At 38.3% G+C, this 25,667-nt stretch overlaps 1 protein-coding gene across 2 annotated transcripts in view; it reads left to right on the top strand.

Annotated features, from left to right (window-relative positions):
- Positions 1–763: 763 nt before the first annotated feature.
- The window catches only part of PIP4K2A_1 (Phosphatidylinositol 5-phosphate 4-kinase type-2 alpha), a 31,382-nt gene continuing 6,478 nt past the window's right edge, over positions 764–25,667 (top strand). Inside the window, exons 1-8 of one of the 2 annotated variants that reach the window (XM_051215191.1) lie at positions 764–818; positions 6,149–6,409; positions 6,461–6,557; positions 8,985–9,137; positions 11,250–11,396; positions 15,022–15,060; positions 18,672–18,785; positions 22,891–23,266. In XM_051215191.1, coding sequence (XP_051068384.1) covers positions 6,201–6,409; positions 6,461–6,557; positions 8,985–9,137; positions 11,250–11,396; positions 15,022–15,060; positions 18,672–18,785; positions 22,891–23,266 — 1,135 coding nt within the window. In that variant the 5' untranslated portion in view covers positions 764–818; positions 6,149–6,200. Of the gene's footprint in view, positions 819–6,148; positions 6,410–6,460; positions 6,558–8,984; positions 9,138–11,249; positions 24,154–25,667 lie in introns of those variants that run through there. The other variant, XM_051215190.1, reaches the window with a different exon arrangement.

The following is a 25,667-nucleotide window of genomic DNA, read 5'->3' on the forward strand; positions in this document are numbered from 1 at the left end:
TACTACGGTCAGTACACCTGTCTTTCTACTATAAATTTGTACTTTTACCTATTGTGTGTGGTGACTTATTCTATTTCGTTGTGATTATTGGCCAAAATTACCTTGATTAGTCTAACATTTTCGTATGAATGTTCATGTATATTAGAGCAATGCCTGGTGACGATTTAATTGAAGACAAGTGTTCGCTTACAAATGTTGTTCTAATCAGTCACATTGTTATGAGGTGACGCCTAATCTTTCATCTGATGAATTCCGGTCGCGAGAAAGTACCCGCTGTTTTGAAAGATACTGGGAGAATCGGTTGAGTTCACCAGATAAAAGGAGAGTGAAAATCCTCATTACAACTTACTAAGTATTTTCGCTGTCACGAACAGTTTAATTAGATCTCAGTACCGAGCTCAATAGTTTTGAAATTCGGTGGCATTATGATTATATACGGTTGAAGTTATCACGATTACTACGAAGAAACGTAAATTTACCGATTTATATAGTTTCACTCGTGTGTGGGATCGTTTATGTGCTCTGATGAAGAGTCCCATATCAGGACGAAAAGGCCGTCCAGTGCTTTCAGGTTTTTAATGGTGGCCTAAAATTGATCAATTCTTGATCTCAACCAAAAACTGTGGACTGTTTTCGCACACTCATATATCTGTTAATAGACTCATAAAACTCGTTGAAATTTGAGACTAGTCATTCTCGGTGAAATTTCACATCGATAACCTGAAAGAGTCTGATCATATCTTTCAACCATTGAAGAATGAACTTTCGCTGTTGTACGAACGCTTGAAAAATCAAGGTCAGACTATCCTGCTATCAAAGTATGGTAGTGCTCTCTGTTGTTTTAGAACTTGTTGAACCGATTTATCACAAGTAATAAGCTTCATATGGCTTTCATAATAAGGTAATGCAGATTACGAGGAGAGATCATTTAGAGTTTAAGGCCTGAATTTAAGAGGAACATTTGACCTTGAGAAGTTGATAATAAGTAGTAGACATTAAAATGTTTCAGTTGACAGCTATTTGTACATAGCTACACCTGAAAACCACAAGATTTTAGAGAATTCGTTTATTCTTTCACAGCGTACTGAAATAAAAGGGACATTCCGTTAGAAAACAAGATGGTCCTTATAAGGATTACATATATGTAGCATCTAGTGTACCTAATCTATTGCATAAAGCTCCCCTGTTTGCTTTAGTAGGAATGTGTCTAATTTTTCAGCAGTTTTTTCTTTATCCATTTAAATTTTTAAATTTAATATATGACGATGGGAGTTAACTTCGTTTTCTTACTATATGTTCTACGTTGTTACTGACTGAGGATACCCACCTGTTTTTTGTCTCTGTAGTAGATTCGGTCTACTTTTACCTATTCTGATTATCTTCGAATGAAGTCGGAATTTCTGCATCAAGATTTTAAATTCACGGTCAGATGATTTAGGGTAATCCATTGTGACTTGAATAAACTTCATTTGAGAGAATAACGTAAAATGACCAGGTCCAGAGAGTCTACAAACATGTGGCATCCATGTTATTTTAGATCTTTGACATACCTCCCTCAAATGCCCTGGTATGGCCGAGAGCGGGGTGGGTTCGCCATCCCTCTCGAAATACTCTCACACGGCCACGCGTATACAGCCGCTAACAGGGAAGTCCAACTCACTGCATTCTCGTGGCGGGGGTGTTGTTTACGAAAATGAGAGGACGAAAAGCGAGTGTCCGGCGCTTTGACCGGATTCCAAACCAAATCAATGGTGCACATGGGATACAGGATCCTGATGGAACAAATGACATGTGAACCTATTGTTGGTCACCGGCTTCCATGGGACTGCATCTCCTTAGGTCGCTTCACCGCCTTGTGGATCAGACCTTCAGGTCGAAGGCTCCGGGTGTGGTCCCCTAAGAAAACCACTTGCTTCGGTCTGGACACACGGGCAGTATCACAGCCCACACACAAATGATAAACTGTCTATATTTATGGAATAATTTCACATAACATTACTGAACTTTATCATAGGTTAGTTATTTAGCTAATCACTTTCTGGTTTCGAGACATCATGGACTACAAATAATCAATTTAAAACATCGGGTGAGAACCGCTGTGGTTGAGTGATCATACCACTACTGGTCGTAGCTTATCTGGCCTAAATTTTATTGCTTGAGAACTCCAATGTTAATGCCACTTAGCCCTCCCAATAGTCAGTCAGTCAGTCAGTAACAACGTAGAACTTCGTACGTACGTACATCAGTTCGAGTTGCCACACCACATTAGCACAGAGATGCAGTTGTCGATTCAAATCCCGTAGTGGTAGAGGTAGCAAGAGTATATGCAGTAATCGGGAAGATTAGGGTTTGGAGGTGTTATTTAAAGAGTATAATCCAGTGAAATAAATTTGGAAAGAGGAAAAAAGGGACATGAAGAATTCAGAAGATTAGAATTTGGGAAAACACAAAGAGTGGATGCACCTGCGCCATTGCAAACGATTTTGAGCCATGTCATTCAGGGTCTCTAACCATCGGTTGCTATCATCTCGTGGTCCCCAACCAGGTAGTCTACACCTACCAACATGACTCAGTCCACTTGTCAGTGACTTCATGGACTTGTGCCATGTTTTGGTTTTGCCGCCTCTAGCTTTCTCCCAACGTACTTCTATACCACTGAACATAGCACATCGAGGTAGTCGGTCGTTGGGCATACGTAACACGTGTCCCAGCCATCTCAACTGATGAAGTTTCACTACTTCATCAATTGATTTGCCATCCGTACCTAGTACCCGTTTTCTAACAACTGTGTTACTTACTCGATGGTCCCATGATATACGAGCAATGTTTCGAAGACACCTATGATCAAATACTAGTAACCTACGAATATCCTCTACTCTTACCGGCCATGTTTCACTGCCATAAAGTATGACGGGACGAGCTGCTGCGCAGTAAACACGTCATTTGGTTGATAGACGAATATCTCGCCTACGCCATAAATGACGCAAGTTGGTAAAAGCTAGTCGAGTTCGGGTTTCGATGTAACCCAGTCCTAAGCAACATTTTGCATTTCGAGGGAGAGAATCGCATCCCGAACATGCTTGCATTGTTGCTTAGAGTGGTCAGAAGACTCTGCATTTTGTCAGCGTCTTCACCAAATAAAACTATGTCATCAGCATATTCTAAGTCAACAAGTGAACTTCCCGGTAGAAGTTCAACCCCTGGAAATTTGGATGAGGAGAGTGTTATCTCTAAAAGTACGTCGACCACAAAGTTGAACAAGAATGGGGAGAGTGGACAGCCCTGACGAACACCACTTGAGGTAAACAATTTTGATGACAGTTCGCCATAAGCTCTCACTCTGCCAGTTGTGTTCGAGTAGAGAGTCTTTATAAGGTTAATGTACTTCTTTGGTACTCCTTTCAGTGACAAACACTGCCATAGAACCTCACGATCAACAGAGTCGAATGCCGCCTTAAGGTCGAGAAATACTACCATTGTGGGGCGTCTGAACGTGTGTCTGTGTTCTAGAACCTGACGTAGTGTGAATATCTGATCTATACAACCACGTCCAGGTCGAAAACCGGCCTGGTTTTCTCTAATCTGCTCTTCACGAGCTTTGATTAGGCGTCGAAGTATTATTGAGGCTAATATTTTAGACACTATATTAGTCAAACTGATTCCTCTGTGATTGTCACAAGAGGACTTTTGTCCTTTCTTATAGACTGGCACAATCAGTGATTGAGACCAGTCAGATGGGATTATGTCCAGTTCCCAAATTCTACCTAAGACCTCAGTTAATCTCACTGCTAATACTGAACCACCATCCTTAAAAATCTCAGGAGTAAACCTGTCAGGGCCTGCTGCTCTCCCTCGCTTCAGATTTCTTATGGCTTTTTCAACTTCGTAAAGAGACGGAGGACCTACATTAGCTTGCCATTCAGGTTGACTGGAGATCGTGGGAAACCGAAGTGTGGCTGAAGGCCAGTTGAACTGATCCCTGAAGTGTTCTGCCCATCGATCCAATCTCCTGGATTGAGAATGAATAATATGTCCATCTTTCTCTGAGATTGTTTCGCTAACGGTCGGGTTCCTAATTCCGGTTTCCTCAACGAGTCTGAATAATTGTCTGATATTACCTATTCCCGCTGCCTTTTCCATCTCTCATGCTTTCGCTACCCACCACTGTTCACGATCATTGCGTAGGCTTCTTTTCAGCTTGTGCTTAAGCTGACTCCACTCTTCATTATGTTCAGAGCCAGGTGGGATGAGTTTCCGAGCATCTATCAGTGTGATAGATGCTGCTGAGATCCAGTGTCTTCTATCGAGCCCCTCCATCGGTGGCTGGTGGGATGTGATCTATTTGGGTCCAACGTTGGGACGAATTCGGGGGTCGCCATGTTAAAAGACGTTTTTCCTTATGCTTAAAGTTAGTATTTGCAAGGAACAGGCGGTTATCTGAGCATAGCTGCAACAGACGGTCACCATTATATGTTCTTTGAGCCACGACACCATAAGATCCACCTAGGTGTCTTTCCCTATCGCTTAGTTTACCTACTTGAGCATTAAAGTCACCGGCCACTATTACTACATCAGAGCGCCTAGCTTTTCGGAGAAGGTCGGAGAGCTTTCTGTAAAACTCATCTTTTACATCATCTGAGCTGCAGTCAGTGGGAGAATAGGCAGAGACGACGAAGAGGCAACGACGAGTGTCCCTATCTTTCCGGATTCTTACTGTTCCGTTGAGTCGGACAGCGCACAAACGACTGTCTATTGGGATCCACTCTAAGAGAGCTAGTTCTGCCCTAGGACTCAATGCTATGCCTATGCCGGCGAGGCCACGGGAAGCAGAATCAGGGCTTCCAGATACACGAAGCGTAAATCGAGTCGGTTCTTTATTTTGGCATGGTGAGGTCAAATGGATGACGCTACCCGGATCCTGTATGCGCGTTTCGGAGACGCAGCACACATCGATGGCGCGAGATTCTAAAGTCCTAGCTAAGGAAGCCTGCTGTCCTATTTGGCAAAGTGTTCGTACGCTAAAAGCTCCTACGTGTAGTTTAGAGCGTGGTTTCAGGAGACCAGGAATAGCGTTCCACGTACTCGAATCGTTTGCCCTAGCGGTGCGAGGTGATAAAGAGACGTGAGGAGGGTTAGTCATGGAGATAAGAGAGGTATTAGGAGGTGTAGGAAGGATTTGAATGTGACCAACTTGGTCTCTTGTGCTGTTACGGGTATGAGGGCTGATGTCACTTCCCGGCTGCCCACACCGTGGAAGGGTATTTCTTGAGGAACCTGAAAAGGAAATTGGATTAGTGTTGGTCTTGACGACCTGGGAGCGTGACCGCAGAGCCCAAGGGACAACTGCTTGAGGCCGGTCGCGCACGGCCTTTTTGTGGAAGGTTTTTGATGTGTTAGCTCCGTTCTTCAAAGGGCCTTACCGCCGGAGACGGAAATCCGTGAGGTAAGGTGAGGTGTGACATTTTTAGGGTCGACCTTTTCTAACCCCACCCCTCCTTGTGGGAAGGCAGAATCGCTGTCATGCTGGTTGTCCGAGGGAAACACCTTACTGATGTCACACCCCTCTACAGTCAGCAGTACGACTTCGCCCTCAGACCTTGAGTTGCTGCTTTTAGTCTTACCGTTCTCCAATCGACCTGCCTGGCATGGTAGAACCTACAGGAACATATATTCCAGCCAATGTAGCTCGGTTGGGTCATCACGATAGGCAAGCCCGTCCACCGCGTCAAGGTAGCAGCTTCGACCGGGTCGGTATCCTCAACAGACATGCAGCTTATTTTTAGTCAATTTATGTAGCTAACGTATGGAAATAATGACAAGAAAGCGCATTTGTGCTACTAAACAGTAAGGATAAGACATAGGCGTTTAAATCAGGACTGAGATTTTACAGGCTCCCATTATCGGTTTACTTGTCGTTTTTCTGGTATGTAACTATCTATCAAATTTACCTCAACATATGTCATGTAAAGGTGGTTTGAAGAACTGAATAGAGAGCGACTCTTTTGTATCACTATTCTTGCAAATAAAATTGATCAGCCAAATATCTAATAAAATTTAATGTCACCCTACGATTCTGAGTTCTAGATTTTTAAACGCGGATTGCATATGTATGTGATTTTTAGCCCGTTCTCTTTCCTCAACTTTTTAGAATCTGTTTAAATCATTAAGTTGTCGTTCCAAACGTTTGTCATCTTTGAACAATGGCCACCGTGTCTAAACACAAGAAAGTGAGGATCATGAAACAGAAGTTGAAACTTTTTCGAGCCAATGAACCATTAAAAAGTGTACTGATGTGGGGCATAAATTATTCGTTTTCCGCTCTAAATCATGTGAAGCAACGTGCACTGTTATTGAAAGACGATTTCAAAGCATATATGAAAGTGAAGGTTAATAACCACCATTTTAACAAGTAAGTTTTCTTGTATTCATGGTTGACTTATGCTGACGAACGTGATTCTAGGGAGAATATGCCTAGTAGATTCAAGTTTAAGGAGTACTGCCCAATGGTGTTCAAGTCATTACGAGATCGATTTGGAGTTGACAAGATGGACTATTGGGTAGGTGATTCAGAGCTGATTTATGTGTTGATGGTAATATCTCCTCCTTTCTACCTGTGAATGGTGTTAGAGATTCATAACTTGCACATACTGAGTTTTGTCTAGTATTTAATTGTTATGAAATTACATTTTGTTTGTGATGGATTTAGTCGACAACTTTGATTGTTAGTCTGTAATAAATCTTGCACTTGGAGAATCTCCAAACACCGCTAGCCTCATCTTATTGATTTCACCTTTTAAGTTTTAAGTTCTGACTTTTTAAAGTAATATACTATTGTCAGTCATTTCTCTGTAAATATACTATGCAACAGTGGATTTGTGGTCGTGCTAAGTTAATTAGAGTGTTTGACTGCTAATTTGTAAGTTCAGACCACACACCATCTACCCTAGTTTACATAGTCATTCAGTATTTGGATCGCTCAGACAATATTTATTTATTTATTATTTTGAACACATAAATATTGGTATAAGGGGCACCAGATACATATGCTCCACGCAATAACAATGAGAATGGGAAGACATAAAGTATGTAAGATGCGTGTAAAAAGAAAAAAATAACGACCACAAATTAATGTATGGTAGTGAAATAACAATAATAATGGGAGAAACAGAAAGGTACAACCAGAAGAAATCTTTCAGTTAAGGAAGTTACAACCACTTTTTATGAAGAACGTAAAATAAAGTTACAGCAGGATCGCCACTGGGTTATATTCTGAGCCATATATGATAACGTCTCTAGCTACTGTGTTGCACCATCTCTCGGACCCCAACCAGGGAGTCAAGAAGGACCAACACAAGCCAGTCCTTTACAGCTTTCTTTCATATCACGACACCATGTCATACACTGACCACCTCTGCGCTTTTACCAACCAGTCCCAGCGTCGGCAAATAATGCACGACGTGTAATTCTCTGGGACGACATTCGGAGAACATGTCCAATTCACCGAAGTCGATGTTTCAAGATGGTAGCACCAATTGGATTATCGTCTCTGTTCCCGAACACACGATGCCGAGCCTCTGCATTACTGACATGGTGTTGCCACTGGATGTCAGCAATCCTTCGGAGACAACGGTGATCAAACACAGAGAGTCGTCTAACATCTTCAACTCGGAGAGGCCAGGTTTCACAAGCATAGAGCAGAACTGCTCTCACCGACGCGTTGTAGATCCGACCTTTTACATCCAGACTGACATCACGAAGGCACCAAAGATGGCTCAGATTGTCATAAGCCGCTCTGGTTTTCACTATACGTGTATTGATCTCATCACTCACGCCACCACCAGCACTTATGCAGCTACCTAGATACACGAACTTTTCGACTACTTCTATCTGCTCACCACCCAGGGTGAGTACAGGATTAGAATCCTGCCAGTCACTCAGACAATAAACTGCACTCGATTTTGAGAACATATCCATGAGTTGCATTATTAGTTGTGTGAGTGTGTGGATGAATTTTCATGATCGAAATGGATTTATAGTTATCTACGGAGGCAATACTTGCAACGATTAAACAGTTGCCTTACTATCCTTTCTCCAACAATATGGCTGCAAATATGTAGTTGTCAATGTCTAATATCGTTCATATGTTTTCAAATGTCATGTCCATTCTCTAGCTTTTACTTTTATTGAGTGAATGTTGTGTGTTTCTATCAATCAACAGTACAACATGTGATGTGTTTTAAAATTATCTTGTACCGTTTTCCATCCTAGCTCTTTTGTATAAGCCGTATTATTTGGTGATATCAATGTAGAATTGATTGATTGGTTGTGTCCAACATTGAATTAACTAGGTTCAACATCATAAAAGTATTGTTGTTAGATTGTAAAGGAAATTGGTAGTTCGTTTGGTATTTGTTGACTGAGTGCTAATTATAAATGAATGCTTGCCCTCGACAATAAAGACACAATGAACAGTAATTGAGCCTGGATTGGTGAGAGTGATATGATTTGTTACTTAATATATTCTGATAATTGGCAGCCTTTTAAATGGGAGTTACATTACGCGTTGGTGAAGCATTCAATGAAAGAGGCCAGAATGTCAACTAGTGTTCGTCGGTTTATATGTTAACTGTACTGGGTGTGTATTCAGATACTCAATGGTGTAAGTGGGTCGTTGTATCAAGTGATCGGTGCATAGAGTGTAGTCAGGAAACTGTTCTCATTGTTTAGCATTTAGTTGTGCACTATGTGGTGCAAGATGAATGTCAACCAAACTAGAGCATTGTAAGTATCCACTTTTAGATGGAATAGTGTTGACGAATCCAGAGTTCCATAACACTGTATTTACTGCAGGTGTCGAATATGTCGATTCCTACTCAGAGTGACCAATTTTCGACTGGTCATCACGAACAGTTCTCATAAATAGATTACATTTGGTTATTTGTCATTATTATACAGAGTTCTTCTACTTCTGATTTGTACTTCAGGACTCTTTCACCAGACACCAACCATTGTGGGATAGTACGCGTGGAAAATCTGGATCAAAATTTCTAGTCACGTATAACCGACAATTTGTAGCCAAAACAATCAGTTCAGAAGAAGTTGAACAAATGCATCAAATGTTAGAAGAATATTATTCTGTAAGTGTCTGCTATACTAACTGGAGAGTGGATGATTTGGTTGGTATTTGTTCTGATACAACAGTGAAGCACTGGTTTTGGTCGCCGGATATTACTATGTTGGGATGTAATAGTGCATTCAGTTAAAAGCTGAACAAACTCCTGTTAGCAGAATCAATGTTGGAGTGTGTTATCATCAGCTTTTATCATCATCATGAGTGATTTGTGATGATCTGTAGAAGCCAGTTAACTAGTAGTTAGGCGATAAGAAGCCAGTGTTACGTTGTGATAGAAACCAATAGTTACTAACTGATTGGTGTAAGTTTTTCAACATATTCTCTTACTTTCGATCCACTTAACATGAGCACATTCATTTTTGAGGATTTACAAAATGCATCGACTAGTTACTTATTGAGCTGATTAAGTACTATAGATTGTCTGCCAAACGATTCAACTACGTGATGATTATCCGTTGGATTCTTGCAGATGGATATTATTGTACAATTTTATCTGTAAATGGTTGACAATGAATATTATTGTCTAGTTACATTTCTGTTATTCCAATGTTTAAAGTGTCATGAGATGATCGGATCCTTCCTTGTCCTAGTATTTCCCACCTACATTGGTGCATTATCCTTTTACCATATTTTAGTGTTTACAGAAGTTGTTCTGAACGCAAACTTCAGCTGTACACATTTCACAACAGATGTGCAGATAATGCCTATTAAAGATAGCTTAGAAACTCTTTGAGCTTATATTAATTGTGTTGTGTGTGGTAATTGCTAGTGTTGCCCAAGCGAATGTCTATTTATAGTCAACTATTGTTTGCTGATGATGAAGGTAAGTAGTGAAGCATTTGTTCGATTCATTTGGCCAACTGATTTGATTGTTTCTTTGAAGTAAGTTGGTGCAGTGTAGCAAGATGAGGTTTGTAGACGTTTGGAAGACGAATTCGATTAAAGTGTGATTATTATTTGTCTTGTCAATCGATCACAGTGATGAATGTTTTAATTGGGAGTGGTTGTCTGTACTTGCAGAAACGAGAGGAAATGTGAGTTGTTGAGGGTGTTTTAATTAATTATTTATTTGAACACATAAAGATTGGTACAAAGAGGCTTGATTTATGTGTAGGCTGTGATACTGCCCGTGTGTCCAAACCGAAGCAAGTGGTTTTCTTAGGGGACCACACCCGGAACCTTCGACCTAAAGATCTGATCCACAAGGCGGTGAAGCGACCTAAGGAGATGCAGTGCCATAGTAGCCTGTGACCAACATTAGGTTCCCACGTCATTTGTTCCATCAGGATCCTGTATCCCATGTGCACTATTGGTTTGGAATGAGGGTTTTCCAACTCCCCTCAGGCGGACTCTATGTGTCCACCAGCCTTGTTCAGGCGCCAGACATTCGCTTTTCATCCTTTCGATTTATTAAATAACACCCGCGCCACGAGAATGTAGTGAGTATGACTTTCCTGGTAGTGGTTGTATGCACGTTGCCATGTGAGAGCGTTTTGAGAGGTATAGCTAACTCTCCCTACCCTCGGCCGTACCAGGGTGTTCGGGCGCTTATGCTTGTACTTATCCCACTTCTAGACAATCTACTAATCTTATTGACGGAGAGGTCAAACATTTAACAAGCGAGTCAGTTATTCAGTTATACACAACGTAAAAGCTGACACAGATGTGCATTTGTTTGAGTCGTTACACTCGGAGCGAAACATTTTCATATTTACCTCCAGGAACTGTCGGTGTAGTTTAATTTGATGAGTAAATTAACGGTACATAATGTTGAATAGGTAGAATGGTTTGTTAGATTCATGAGTTAGATTTTGTTTTCAGGACGTAACCATAAGCTCTTGTGTCATGTGCATTGTTGCATCTGATGCAATGTAAAGGCTGTCAGTAAATGTTGCTCGTAATTCATCACAAAACGCTACTGTTATTTGGTTGTAGCAACCAGATGGTTCCAGTGTGCATCGAAAACGAAACTTGCTTTTGCAGTAATGTCAGAATGCCGAACAATTAAATGTTGAACTGGTGTTGCTCTCAGTGTGGTTCGAATTTCGATTATCGTTTGTTATTGACATACCGCCTGATTGATTGTTATCTTTTAATGTGTCTCTCTTTCTTGTAGTACATTGTCAAAGGACACGGCCAAACACTGCTTCCTCAATTTCTTGGACTTTATCGACTTACAGTGAATGATCAGGAGTCGTATATATTAGTAATGAGGAATGTGTTCAGCCCAAGACTTGCGATTCACAAGAAATATGATTTGAAGGTAACGATCTGTTGATTATTAGTTAGTTGTGGTTGATTTTGTGTGTATGAATTTTTTTAAGTGTGAATGAGTAAGTTTGACATAGTGACTTTTGAGGATGGATGTATGACTTTGTGTAGTTTACTCCAATAGGTGCAGAGTTATTTGTCTTTGTGTGCTTTCCACATTTTCACCTGTAGAATATTCTGTATTCAAGTCATCATGTGAAACGTTCTGTAAGTATTCATTCCTTCGTCGCTCATGGGTCGACTGAATTGTCGAGTTCCAAGACCAACATTGACAATCCTGTGACAGTTTTAAACAAGGAGCATAAACGTCGTCTACGGATTAAAAAGCATTCGTTTCAAAGTACCACAGGTGTATGTCATGTTATTGTAACTTTACACATGCATCAACCTACTCACCGTTTGATTTGTTTCCTGTCTAATACCCTGATGGTGTGAAGTGTGTTGCTCTCTTATGCGTAGCTTTTTATTGCTACTCACACTGAACTAACCAAAATCCTTGTGTATGTGTTCGACTGATTGCGTTTGTGTTCGTGATTGGGTGTGTAGCGGAATAGGAAAGGCAGTTTAGTTGTCAGTGTCTTGTAGATTCCGAAGTTATCCCTCACATACACTTGAGATTCTTCAGTGTGTTTGAATTAGTGAATAACGTATCAGTTACTGACCACTAACATTCTTTTTGAGTGAGCGTATTTATTTTCCTTGTGATTGTTACACAGGACAACGATGAAATGTTGACACTTCTAACGCTTTATTTTCTATTTGTGCACACTTACAACGTTTCAAGAGTGTTTTATGATTCTGTTAACGCCTAACAAGTGGTTGTTTCTGTTCGTTTATTTTATTCGGTGAGTATACCAGTCATACATAGAGGAGCGAATAAATTAAGCAACTAACAGACTAACCAATGAACTGACTGACTAGACAATTAAGCTAGATAGGTTGTAAATAAGTTAGCAATTGTCAAGTGATAAAACAGCATAAATCCTGTTATGTTTTCGGACCCCTGTTTCATAGTTAATTATGTAACTTTAACTTTATCATGTAAGTAATTGAGAACTCTGAGTGTTTGTGTGCCTGTTCACTTATCACTGGTGATAAAGTCTGTTGAGTTAATGAGTATAATTTCTATATAATACGATATAAATTTGCGATATTACTGATGAGACAATATGTAGGTGGAGATTGGAGTGTTTTCCAAATAAAGTGTAGAGCTCATAGATGCCAGTTTGAATATACGTAAATCTAGTGACAAGTATTTTCCATTATTTGTATATATTCACATGTTGAACAATTATCAGTCGATAAAGAACAGGCGTAGAATATAATGATAAAATAATCATGTTTTTGTGATGTTCGTTAAACACTAGTTCAATCATGAAATCCTTCAAACTATGTTTGAATTCAACTCTGTTGACTTTCAGTGGGACTTTAAATAAACAAACAAGTGGAGTGGCCATAGGATCTTCAGTATCTTGGATTGTTGCTAGTTTATTTATGTTCCATATTTAGTCGGTTACTTTTGCCATTACTATCAGACCACGCATCAGGCTCAGACATATAGATGACACATTTGTCGTCATTGAGAATTCTCCTGAGAAATTTCTTTGAACTGATAAATACGTTCTCAGCAAACATCAAATTTACATTCGAAAAGGAAGATGAACATAGCGAATTACTGTTCTTAGACTGTTTCGTTAAAAGAAATCCTAGTGGAAATCTAAATCTAACTATATACATGAAGGGCAAGATGGAGGGAAAAGACAACATAATCAACAACTTACGATCTGACAATTGTCCTATAAATACTATTAAAAACATATTAAAACGAAATTATCCATCTATAAAAGACAGTTTTAATGGAAGATTTTTTATTGGTACTGTGGATTTGCCTTATCGCCAAGGTGCGATTGGAGAATTACGAATGATCTTGAAAACACAGAATCGAAGCTTTCTATGAAGAAGAAAAAACAACAACCAATACTCCACGAAACTCTTAAATTGGAATGAAAGATGAGACCCCGTTTACATCTAGACAAGATCGTGTGTACAGATTGTGTTGTGTTGATGTGATGCGTTCTATATTGGAGAGTCTTCTTGTTAGATCTTGACTCTTATCAAGGAACACCTAAGCCACACAAAAGACAATAGTGGAAATTATATCGTGGATAGCAGTACATGTTATTTCTAATAATCACCAAATCGGTATATTGAAAATGTCAAGATAATGTAGAAAGGTTCTTCCAGCTAGAAAGAAGAGAGCAGTTGAAACACTGCATATGATGCTAAGTCCCTCTTCCCTCAATAGGAAAAGAGGCTTGACCATGCATCCAGCCTGGAATGTTTCTCCAAACAACCACATTTAACTCTATCCATTTTGCACACCATCTACACACATACAGCTGAAATACTAACTCTACTCCTTCATAGTACAAATTACACATTTTATATACCCACCATCATACACATAAATAAACACAGTGTTGTCTCATACGGAATCACCTTGACTAAGTGTGTTGCTGTTTCTAAATATTTAACACTTGACACTTCAAACCACTTTTTGGCTGCGAGCCTAGCTGACCAAGTTCTGAAAAGTGATCACAGTTGTGAAGATATTAAACATTGGTTAAACTTGTGTGCAACGGGTTTTCTGTTTGGCATTCAACCATTAGATCTCAATTATAAATCCTGTCCCACGTTGGCTGTTGTGCTATCCAGATGTTAGTTTTACTGTCATACAGTGAGTTTGACTTAGAGACAAACATACAGGTAGACACGTTGTACTCGTTATAGGTGCATTGGACGCATTGTTGAAACAACTTTCATATTTCCATATGGTTTGCTTATTTGAATATTCTGGCAAACAGTCACAGATGCGTTTTAAATGAAGACCTATCAATAGTATTTTCACACGGTCACCTTCCTTGTGTAGATAATTCTGCTTTTGGTGAAAACTTTGAAGTAATAATTAGTTTTGAGATAGTGGAGATTTGTAGCTCAGGTGGATTGTTTTGGTGGAGTTTTGTCCTCTGAAATTTGTGCTGATGATGTCGTTGAGAAGAACGATGAAAGCTCCACGACCAAACCATCCAGCTCAGAGAACAAAACTCCATCAACATAATTAGTTGGATTCGTATGTAACTTCTCATGAACGTAGGTGCTAACTACTGTTTTTGTCTCTGTAGTTGTTATAGCCCAAAGCCGCCAATCAGAGGCAGCGAATTATCGATCGGATCAAGGATGCGTAAAACACGCGCGAGCAGCCTAGAGTTCTGATTGTTCATACTTTCCGCCTAGCCCAGCCAGTTAAGTCCAGAACGCCAATCTCAGCCTCTGCAATATGAATCATGTATTTCAAACATACTCTGTTTATATACCGGTCAAGCAGACCACATCGTACGATAAAAATATACGTATAGTAGTATTGGTCCACAAATAGATCCCAAAAAACTACCACTCATTATTCTTTTCGGGACACAACAGTAGTGGTAATCATTCACCTGTCTCGACTATTGTTTTTGGACTGTACTCATCATCTAACGTGTGTCGTTTTGCCTAGTGTTGCCCAAAAACTTGTTGAGTTAGTCGTCCATACACTGTATCCTTATCCTCGTAATTAGGGCTCAGCTGTGGATCGTGAAGCCAACGAAAAGGAGAAGGTGAGCTCACATCATTTTCTTTCTCTTCGTCATTATCATCGTTGTGTTCATGATCTTTTTCACTGTGATATCAGTCAATTTCCGTGTTTGCATGGAATGTGTTTGTGCATTTGTTTTCAGTGTGTTAGGCAGATTTGTGATTGCTTGCTTTCTCTGTTGTTATGTGGTTGTCAGCACGAGACATCTGAGACACATGTCTACGCGTTGTAGTTGAATGTTTGCTGTGATAAACTTCTAGACATGGTGTCATGAAAACACTTTGTTTTTATCTATTCTACCCGGTAAGTATAGTGTGCACATAGTTGTGGTGGTGGTTGGCTTGGTCAATATGCTACGCTACCAAGGATCATATCTTATGGATTTCAAGTATTAAATAATACTTGGACAACTTGTTTATGAGTATTAGTGGGTAAATTTGTATTATGGTAATTACCACAGGAAATAATGTTTTCTTAAGTGTTGAGGGTGTCTCATTCGCTTGGCTCTATAAACCTAACCACACAACTACTTACTCACACTGCATCCAAAAGCCGATCAGAAACACTGTTTAGACGTGAGCAAACTATATATATAATGACGAATACACAGACTAGGAAATGTGTATATTGCAGTACGGATGTTTCTGTCTGACTGTCTATTATCATTAACTAATTGACATTCACCTTCTCCAATACGATGTAATTGTACAATTCGAAATTATTCATTATCAGATTATATTGTTAAATGTATGTGGAAATATGTTTCTTGGCATGTGACATTACTTTGCATGTTATAGGTCTTGAAGTTTTATTCAGCAAGAAAATAGCTTATGATGTCGGAGCCTGTGTCTGACAGAGTGTAGTACTGTACAATGAAGAGATTGTACGTGATTCCTATTTGCAGATTGCTCGAAGTCTACTGACTGAATATTTGGTTAAAAATTGTTCGGGGTGTTGTTATCAATAGCTTTTCTATTATCACGTGTCATTCTCGGGACTGAATGTAAGGTAGTCATTTTCTGAACTAAAATTGACCTTATAGAAGACGAGGTTTTATCTATAGGCTGCATGGTTTTGTGGATTATTTCTAAGATGAAGACATTGAGCAATGAAATGATGATGCAAGATGTCTACGGTCTGTTGCGTAGTTAGTCTTTAGTGTTTGCTGTATAGTCGGTACATTCTAGAATTATTGATTGCGTAGTACTAGGTCTTATTCATATTGACCAATGACAATTGAATGTGTAATAACTAAAATTAGTATGATGTGAAATGAGTTTGTACAGATAGAATATTTTCTATGAATGTGTTTATATGCATGTGTGGCTTTGTTAAGGACATAAAACATTCCTTCGAATTGTTACAGAGTTTAAAATTCATAATGTTCTATAATTGTTGCATGGTTAGTGTCATAAGTCCACATACAAGTATAGATTTATGCGTAGGAAATAAAAGTCAGAACTAAAAGAGAACCACTGATGATTAATGGGAATTCATCTGATTGATTACATCCATGTTTCAGTAAGACACTATGGTCACGCATCTTGAGTATTACCTAAGGGTACTGTCCGACTGTCGAGAATGCAGTGGGTTTAGTTGGAAGATGGCATTATCTTGTGGACTAGTAAGCCAGATATTTAGTCGGTACAGTTCAGATTCGGTAGACACAGTCATGGTCGATTGAAAAACTAACGAGTGGTGAAGTGTAGGTGAGGAAAAGATGGTTAGTATAAGAATTTTCCTACTCAGATTTATAGTGATATAAACGGGATCATGTTAACGTAGTCGTGTGAGCTCTTACTAGACCGTCTGTTTAGAGGCTCAAACCAACCACTAATTTCCTATTTACACGAAAGTGAAATACAGAATCGCGTCGATGTCTGTTATGAAGCAAAGACAATTTGTTCAATGATGACTCGTTAGCCATAAACACTATCTGTTATCTAAGGTTGTTGTGTGTGGCTACTGTCTGATGATTTTGCCACTCATTCAACTGATCGATTACATTTCTTGTTACTCTTAGATAAATTCAGTTGATCCAGTTGTATAAAATGGGTGACAAATAGTTTCAATTTATGATTGGCAGTAATTATCATCGCTATCATCATGTTAGCTTGTAGTAGTAGTAGTAGTAGTCTTATCTGCCAACTGTTGGTATTACTGCCACAATGGTCATAAGTACATTGAATTTATTTATCTCCTACTTACAACAACGATATTTGCTGTGCTGCATTTTCATTGTACAAAGCTTCGTGTGAATATATGATTGTTGTGCATAATATCATGCTTTCACTGTACATGCCGTATTGTTGTGTACATCTTTCTCTGACTATAGTTAAACAACGTATTATGTTGCTGTTGTTGTTGTTGTTGTGTACTTTGTAACATTTGTGCACCACCTGTTTCCTCCTTAACGCCATTGTTCCCCTCCTTGTGTCGCTTCATTTCAAGGTGCTCGTGTGTTTGGATTTGTGCATTTAAACAAAAATATTAGTATTGTCTCTCCCCCTGATTCTTTTAATATATCACCATTATGAATGATCATCATGTGTATTGGATTTAATTTTGTTTTTTTGTTTTTATTTTTGTGATACCAATTATTTTGTTCAGTGATTGAGTGTAAACAAAGTAGAAATGTGCAAATTACCAGTAAAATCTAATAGTTGAATTTGTATAATAAAGCATAGAATGTATCCTGTTTTGGCACCATTATTGAAAGTGGTAAATATTTTGGTGTGATGAGCATCGTGTGAAGGTAGTGAACAGCAGGTTGCGATGTGTTTTCGAAGAGAGGACAATTGAGGTGACTGAGTTGTCGTTTGTTGTTGTAGACGACAGAGAGGAAATGCAGTCTCTTCACTTGATGTGGAATTGCGAATCTTTTCCTCTTAATCGTTTTGCCGAAAGGAGAGACTTCTTAGCGATGATATTGTGTGTACTTTATTATAATTATTTAATGTCAATCGGTCCTTGTAGAATCTCGAATTGGTTTGACTTTGTTGCTCGAAAAACTTGATACTTAGAAATGAATTTGGGCACATCATCTGCGTTCGAGTTCATCACCACCGTGTAGATGTCATATAAGATAATGTTATAATGTTTCATCTGATCATGTGTGGTTTTATATGAATTGAGGATAGTTGATGAGGATAATCGACAACTTCTGGAAAGTTAGTATTGATACCGACTGAGTATGTTGACATCTATTGAAGACGAGATGTGTCTTGCTCAGAAGGCTTCTCTACTGTAAGTGTGAATGTTCCCTGTAGTCATATCAGACATTACTTAGCATAGTGTTGGAGTTTTCTCAACTTTAATTGACCGTCGATATTTCAGTCTTCAATATTTTCACATATTGTCAACTATGAAAGAGTTGTAGTCTGGTTTGACATGAATCACTGGGATGCGTGTGAGTTACCGATGTTTGCAAGTTGGGTAGTTTTTCATTATGAAGTTACGAAAAGTTTTGTTTGATCGGGAGAGTAATAAGTGAAGTAGCTACACCAATCGTTTGTGTGCGTAATCACATTGACTACCAAGACTAAATGATCGAAGTAAGTGTGAATCACTCATACATTGACTTGTTTCACTTCACTGTGTATTAATTGATCTGTGTTTTTACTATTTGTATAGTCGAAGCCCTTGCCAACTCTGAAAGATGCAGATTTTCTAACAGATTTGTGCAAAATGCATATTGGTGAAGAGTCTAAAAAGAAGATGTTGAGTACTCTGGAATGTGATATACAAGTAGGTGCTTGCTTGCTTGCTTGCTTCACTGATTGATTGATTGGCTGAGTGCATGATGCATGTGTTTTACCATTATGTTGTCGGTTTTGTGTAGATTGACTTTTCAAGTATGTGACAGATTTTCGAAGAGGTCTTGCAGTTATATTCTGTGTATACTGCCAGTTGGAAATGAGTCGTAATTGTGAAGTGAATGAATAGGAACACTGACTGACCGTGTGTTCGTATTCTGTTGGGAAGTGTGTAGAGTTTGTGATTGGTAGTGGTGTGACAGTTTCACATTTAAATGGTTACTTTCAATAAGACAAGATCACATGTAGTGCTTGTGTACTCTTGAAGTAGTCATGTCATCGGTACTTAAGAAAGAATCGAGATTTCACAGATGTATAGAATATGTTTTACTTTGTTCTTGACAATGAATTCCACACTTGGATGCACTTTCCTACAATCGACTGTGCCATCTTCATCACCACTCTAATCTTCGTCATAATCATAATCATAGTTATTCCCCTCACTTTCATGTGACTAGTTGATTTTATTATGTTATAATTATGACATTTTCTTCTTTAGTGTTGTTTGATGGGAGTTTCCTATTGAATATATTTACAGTTATTGTGATTCGAGAGTACAGTATGCTGCTTATCGTTATGTGTTATTATTAATCCATAGTATGGTGATATTTGTCGTTTGTAAAACATTTGGCCGTCAGACAAACCATTGACTTCGTACATAACCCTGAGGAGATTTGCTTAGTAGATTTCATATCACTTAATGCAGTAGAAGAGGTGAGAATTTTGTGTCAGTGTATGCAAATCTCGTGAGCATGTTCGTATTCACTGTGCATATTGATTATGATTATGAGCAGTGGTGAGTGAGTAGTGAAAGCCTAAGAGATGAAAAAGGCATCGTCGATAGGTAACAGTAGATAACTGTTCAGACTTATCAAGGATGTGTGTATTAAAAATCCTTCTATTAGTGTGACTAGGCTGGTAGAAGCTGGGATTACTATTGACTCTCAGTGCAGGAGATTGGATCGGTTGACGGAACACTTTAGGGAACAGTTCAACTGGCCTTTGTTTTACTTGTGACAATCACAAAGGAACCGGTTTAACTAATGTAGTGTCCAAAATGTTAGCGTTAATGGTTGTTCGAGGCGTTCGACCATTAAAGAATAGAGGGTATTCTTAGGTTCCTAGCATTTGGTTGTCGGTGTCTTGGAAGCATTGCTGGTGTATTTTGGGAGGACCGAGTAAGTGATTCTTGTGTTAAGAATATGGTAGTAGGTAAAGGTGGAGACCGAACTTTGCGTTAGCTTTCTTCATCGACTGGGGTGGTTGGGACATGTGTTACGTGTGTTCAACCACCACCGATCTCAACGGACGATATTGTGTGGTGTAGGAATAGTATGGAAGAAAGTTAGAAGTCAATAAACCTAAACATGGCATCAGTCCATGAAGTTGTTAACAATTGGACTGAGCCATGTGAATTGTGTAGACTAGCTGGTTAGGGTCCGTATGGTTATTGTAACGAATGGTCATATACTTTGAATGAAATGGCTGGAAATCGTTTGTGATGGTCCGGGTGCATCTACTGTTTGTCTGTTCTTGAAAATTTGAGCTTTTGAGTTCCTCATATCTTTTTTGTGTCTTTTAATTATCAATTAGTTTGCTCTTATTATTCTGTTGTTCTTTTTATTACATCGGAAGATGAGAATGAACCTGACATTTTATTTTCTACTCTGTCTTTTTTCGCTTCTTTTCGCTAATGAAGTGTACACAGTTTCATCAATATGATTTCAGCGAGACCTTGAAAAGTTCGCTTCTCTGCTTCTTATTGTTGTGGTTGTTTGTGTTTCCGCAATTTCTATGCTGATCTGTACGCATCACATGAAGGAAACATGTGACGTGGTAACCCTACTAGGAGTACTGTTTTGTTGTAGCACATGGTGTGATGTGTTACAACTGTCTACACCTACACTTTCAATCTTCATTACTAACGTATGAATTATTGAATTTGTGAATAGCACAGATCTACATTGTGTTCAGAGTTGTTGTACCGTTGTAATTTACTTTTAATGTGATCTAGATATTTGTATGTCGTATGCTGCGTCGTGAAACAGTTAAGGTGTCTAGACATTTTATTTAGTTCTAAATCGTGTTTGTTATACTGCGTAACACTTTCGATTGCATTCATTGATCATCTGAGATTTCACAACCATTACTATTATTACTATCATGAATACCAATATGTGTGTTGTCACAATCTGTGCAGATATGTGCAGTGGTTAACATGTGTTTGAGTAGAGAGGTGTACGATGCATCATAACGGGAGGTAATCGGAATCGTCCAATTAATATTAGAATTGATTTCATCCTGAGTGTCTCCTACCATTTGTGTGTGTGTGTAATTTGCATGAGATCGGTGCAACATATTCTGATACACCTTGTTACACGTGGATATCTAGAACGTTGCTAATAACGGCTGTGCTACGTTGGTTTGCTGTGTTGTAATGTGAACCTGTTTAAAACTCAACTGAATAGCATCTAAAATGCTAGCGTCAGTAATTATCGGGCTCCTAACAAATACTTGTGAAGTGCAAACACGAGAAAAGCAGATTGGTTTGAGACCTGGTCGTGGGTGTATCGACCACATATTCACCATTCGTCGGGTTTTTTAGAACACAAACATGCTTATCGGCGTCCGGGAATGCTGGTCTTTCTTGACTTAAATCTGGCATTTGATTCTGTAGACCGGGAGATTGTGTGGCAGTGTCTGTCATTGAAAGACGTACCTCAGTAGTAAAAAACCTTGAGAAAGCTCTTTACTCGAACACTACCAGTCGAGTCAGAGCTTGTGGCAAACTGTTATCTGACTTCGCAACGTCAAATGGTGTCCGTCAAGTCTGTCCACTATCTCCATTTGTGTCCAACCTTGTCATAGAGCTACTGATGGAAATAACGCTCTCATGGACTGGATTTTCGGGCATTGATCTCCTACTAAGAGGTCCACTTTTCGACTTAAAATACACAGATGACATAGTCCTGTTTAACGAAGACGCTGATGAAATGCATAGTGTTTTGGTAGCACTGAGTAACAATGCCTGGATGTTTAGGATGTGTTTCTTCTACTTGAGATGGAAATTGTTGCTTCTCAGGTCTGACCTGTTTCAACACTTGAACTAAGGATAGGGAGTGAAGTTGTCGAAAACCTTAATTATCTTCAAAGTCTGATCAGCCCCAATATGTTGGTGTCTGACTAAATCTTTTCACGTATTGAAGAAGCTTGTTTGGTTTTTACCAGCATACATCACCTATGGAGACGGCCCCGAAATGCGCTGGTACAACCGAGAGTGGGGAGAATCCACTCTTCCTCTCGAAACGCTCTCACATGGCCACGTGCTTACAACCAGAACCAGGGAAGTGCTACACACTGCTTTCTCGTGGTGCGGGTGTTATTTACGAAGTTGAGAGGACGAAAGGCGAATGTCCGGCGCCTTAACCTGGTTGGTGGTTATGAAGGATCTACCTAGGGAGTTGGAGACTTTACGGTCGTGAAATATGACCATTAAGAATAGAGGGTATTCTTAGGTTCCTAGTATTTGGTTGTAGGCGTCTTGGAAACATTGCTGGTGTATTTTGGGAGGACCGAGTAAGTGATTCCTGTGTTAAGAATATGGTAGTAGGTAAAGATGGAGACCGAACTATGTGTTCTGATAATAAATTGACAGTAGTTTATCATTGAGTTAGTAATAAACAGTTTTTCCATAACCTTGTTTTGGTAACTAACTGTGACTTTTGATTATTGCTCGAAATATTAATGAGCAACGATAGTATTTGAACAGTGATCAGTGTTGTATCATTAGTGCAGTGTATATTATGAAATGATATCTCAGTAACGAGTGTCGAACGACTGACTTGTATCATACTGAATAGGAATTGGTTGAATTGGTAATCAATGTATTGAGTGAATGAATTGACATGATGTGCATTTGATCGTTGATGTCTCCCTCTGGTTTGTGGTGGAAATTCGACATGCATGTATTGGATTACTTAGTGATGCACAATGTTGTGATTGTGTTCGTTTGTTTCTTTTTTTTTGCCTCATGACAGTTCTTACAGGAGAACAATTTGATCGACTACAGCCTTCTTATTGGGGTGCATAATCCTGAGATTGCATTGGCTAATTCAATTGAGGATGCTGGTGATGACGGTGAAGGGACTGGTGGTGGTGTGTTGGAGCCTAACAGTCGAGGCTTCGATGATAGGATGGTGTCTGCAGGTGACGGTCTTGGAACACTTAGCTCACAATGGCAATGTGGTCGTTTGTCGATGGCTAGATCGAGTATTGTGCTTGGTCTGAGCTCGTCAGCAGCTGCCGAGGCTGCTAGTTGTGGTGTTGGTACTGGGAATGCGAGCACAGGTGATGATGACGATGAAGAGGAGGACGGGATCAGTATACCAGAGAACAATACACAAGTCCCTACAAGTATGTGTGATATTGTTATTCTTGTGTTATTCCATTTGTTGTTAGAGAGTTCAATTCGACTGACTACTCTGTCTTAGCATTAATTAACATTATAATTGTAATTGGATTTCATCGACTGACTGATTGTGTGACTGGTTTGTGTTGTTGGATGCGGAGTTGTGTGAATAAGGTTGATGTTGATCAAGCACAAATGACATTGTATGTTTATGCGAATTGTACAGTGAGTTGATTGCAAACGGTGAAGTTCTCAGCTGATTTTCCTGAGTGTGTGTGTATGTGTGTGTTTAGTGTGATGGGTGCATGATTGAAGAAACAATGCTGCACATGTGTATACGTACATTTGATGAGAATTCATTTTAAGACTGATTGCAGTGAGATGTTATTACTATTGTGAAGTGGTAATTGTTTTTTGTTATTATATTATTATTTTGGAATGGGTGTGTGCATATCTCTCCTGGTGAAAGATGTTGTTTGGTAATGTTTTCCACTGAATTTGTCTAATCATTCCAAATAGACAATGCTTATGAGGTATTTCCTTCCAACTGAAGTGGAATGACTCGGTGGTTCTCTCACCTTCCATCCTGTCAGTGTGCGTGTGTAGTTGTGCATGTATGATGACCTGGATGTGTTGTGCGTTGATGTATTATTCGTGCGGTAATTTGTATCTTGTTCTACTTTTGATGATTTCAAGTGGCCTTGATGTCAACCTAAGTGTATCCAGTGCGTACAACGATGCCTGACATTGGAAGAAAGGTACGTAGAAAGGTAGATTGATAGATAGATTAGATAGAATTAGATTATATTAGATTAGACTAGATAGATAGATAGATAGATAGATAGATAGATAGATAGATAGATAGATAGATAGATAGATAGATAGATAGATAGATAGATAGATAGATAGATAGATAGATAGATAGATAGATAGATAGATAGATAGATAGATAGATAGATAGATAGATAGATAGATAGATAGATAGATAGATAGATAGATAGATAGATAGATAGATAGATAGATAGATAGATAGATAGATAGATAGATAGATAGATAGATAGATAGATAGATAGATAGATAGATAGATAGATAGATAGATAGATAGATAGATAGATAGATAGATAGATAGATAGATAGATAGATAGATAGATAGATAGATAGATAGATAGATAGATAGATAGATAGATAGATAGATAGATAGATAGATAGATAGATAGATAGATAGATAGATAGATAGATAGATAGATAGATAGATAGATAGATAGATAGATAGATAGATAGATAGATAGATAGATAGATAGATAGATAGATAGATAGATAGATAGATAGATAGATAGATAGATAGATAGATAGATAGATAGATAGATAGATAGATAGATAGATAGATAGATAGATAGATAGATAGATAGATAGATAGATAGATAGATAGATAGATAGATAGATAGATAGATAGATAGATAGATAGATAGATAGATAGATAGATAGATAGATAGATAGATAGATAGATAGATAGATAGATAGATAGATAGATAGATAGATAGATAGATAGATAGATAGATAGATAGATAGATAGATAGATAGATAGATAGATAGATAGATAGATAGATAGATAGATAGATAGATAGATAGATAGATAGATAGATAGATAGATAGATAGATAGATAGATAGATAGATAGATAGATAGATAGATAGATAGATAGATAGATAGATAGATAGATAGATAGATAGATAGATAGATAGATAGATAGATAGATAGATAGATAGATAGATAGATAGATAGATAGATAGATAGATAGATAGATAGATAGATAGATAGATAGATAGATAGATAGATAGATAGATAGATAGATAGATAGATAGATAGATAGATAGATAGATAGATAGATAGATAGATAGATAGATAGATAGATAGATAGATAGATAGATAGATAGATAGATAGATAGATAGATAGATAGATAGATAGATAGATAGATAGATAGATAGATAGATAGATAGATAGATAGATAGATAGATAGATAGATAGATAGATAGATAGATAGATAGATAGATAGATAGATAGATAGATAGATAGATAGATAGATAGATAGATAGATAGATAGATAGATAGATAGATAGATAGATAGATAGATAGATAGATAGATAGATAGATAGATAGATAGATAGATAGATAGATAGATAGATAGATAGATAGATAGATAGATAGATAGATAGATAGATAGATAGATAGATAGATAGATAGATAGATAGATAGATAGATAGATAGATAGATAGATAGATAGATAGATAGATAGATAGATAGATAGATAGATAGATAGATAGATAGATAGATAGATAGATAGATAGATAGATAGATAGATAGATAGGAGTGGTAGGTAAACGAAGTGATGAGATTGTTTGATATATG

Source organism: Schistosoma haematobium, chromosome 2, assembly GCF_000699445.3.
Source record: "Schistosoma haematobium chromosome 2, whole genome shotgun sequence".
Lineage (NCBI taxonomy): Eukaryota > Metazoa > Platyhelminthes > Trematoda > Strigeidida > Schistosomatidae > Schistosoma > Schistosoma haematobium.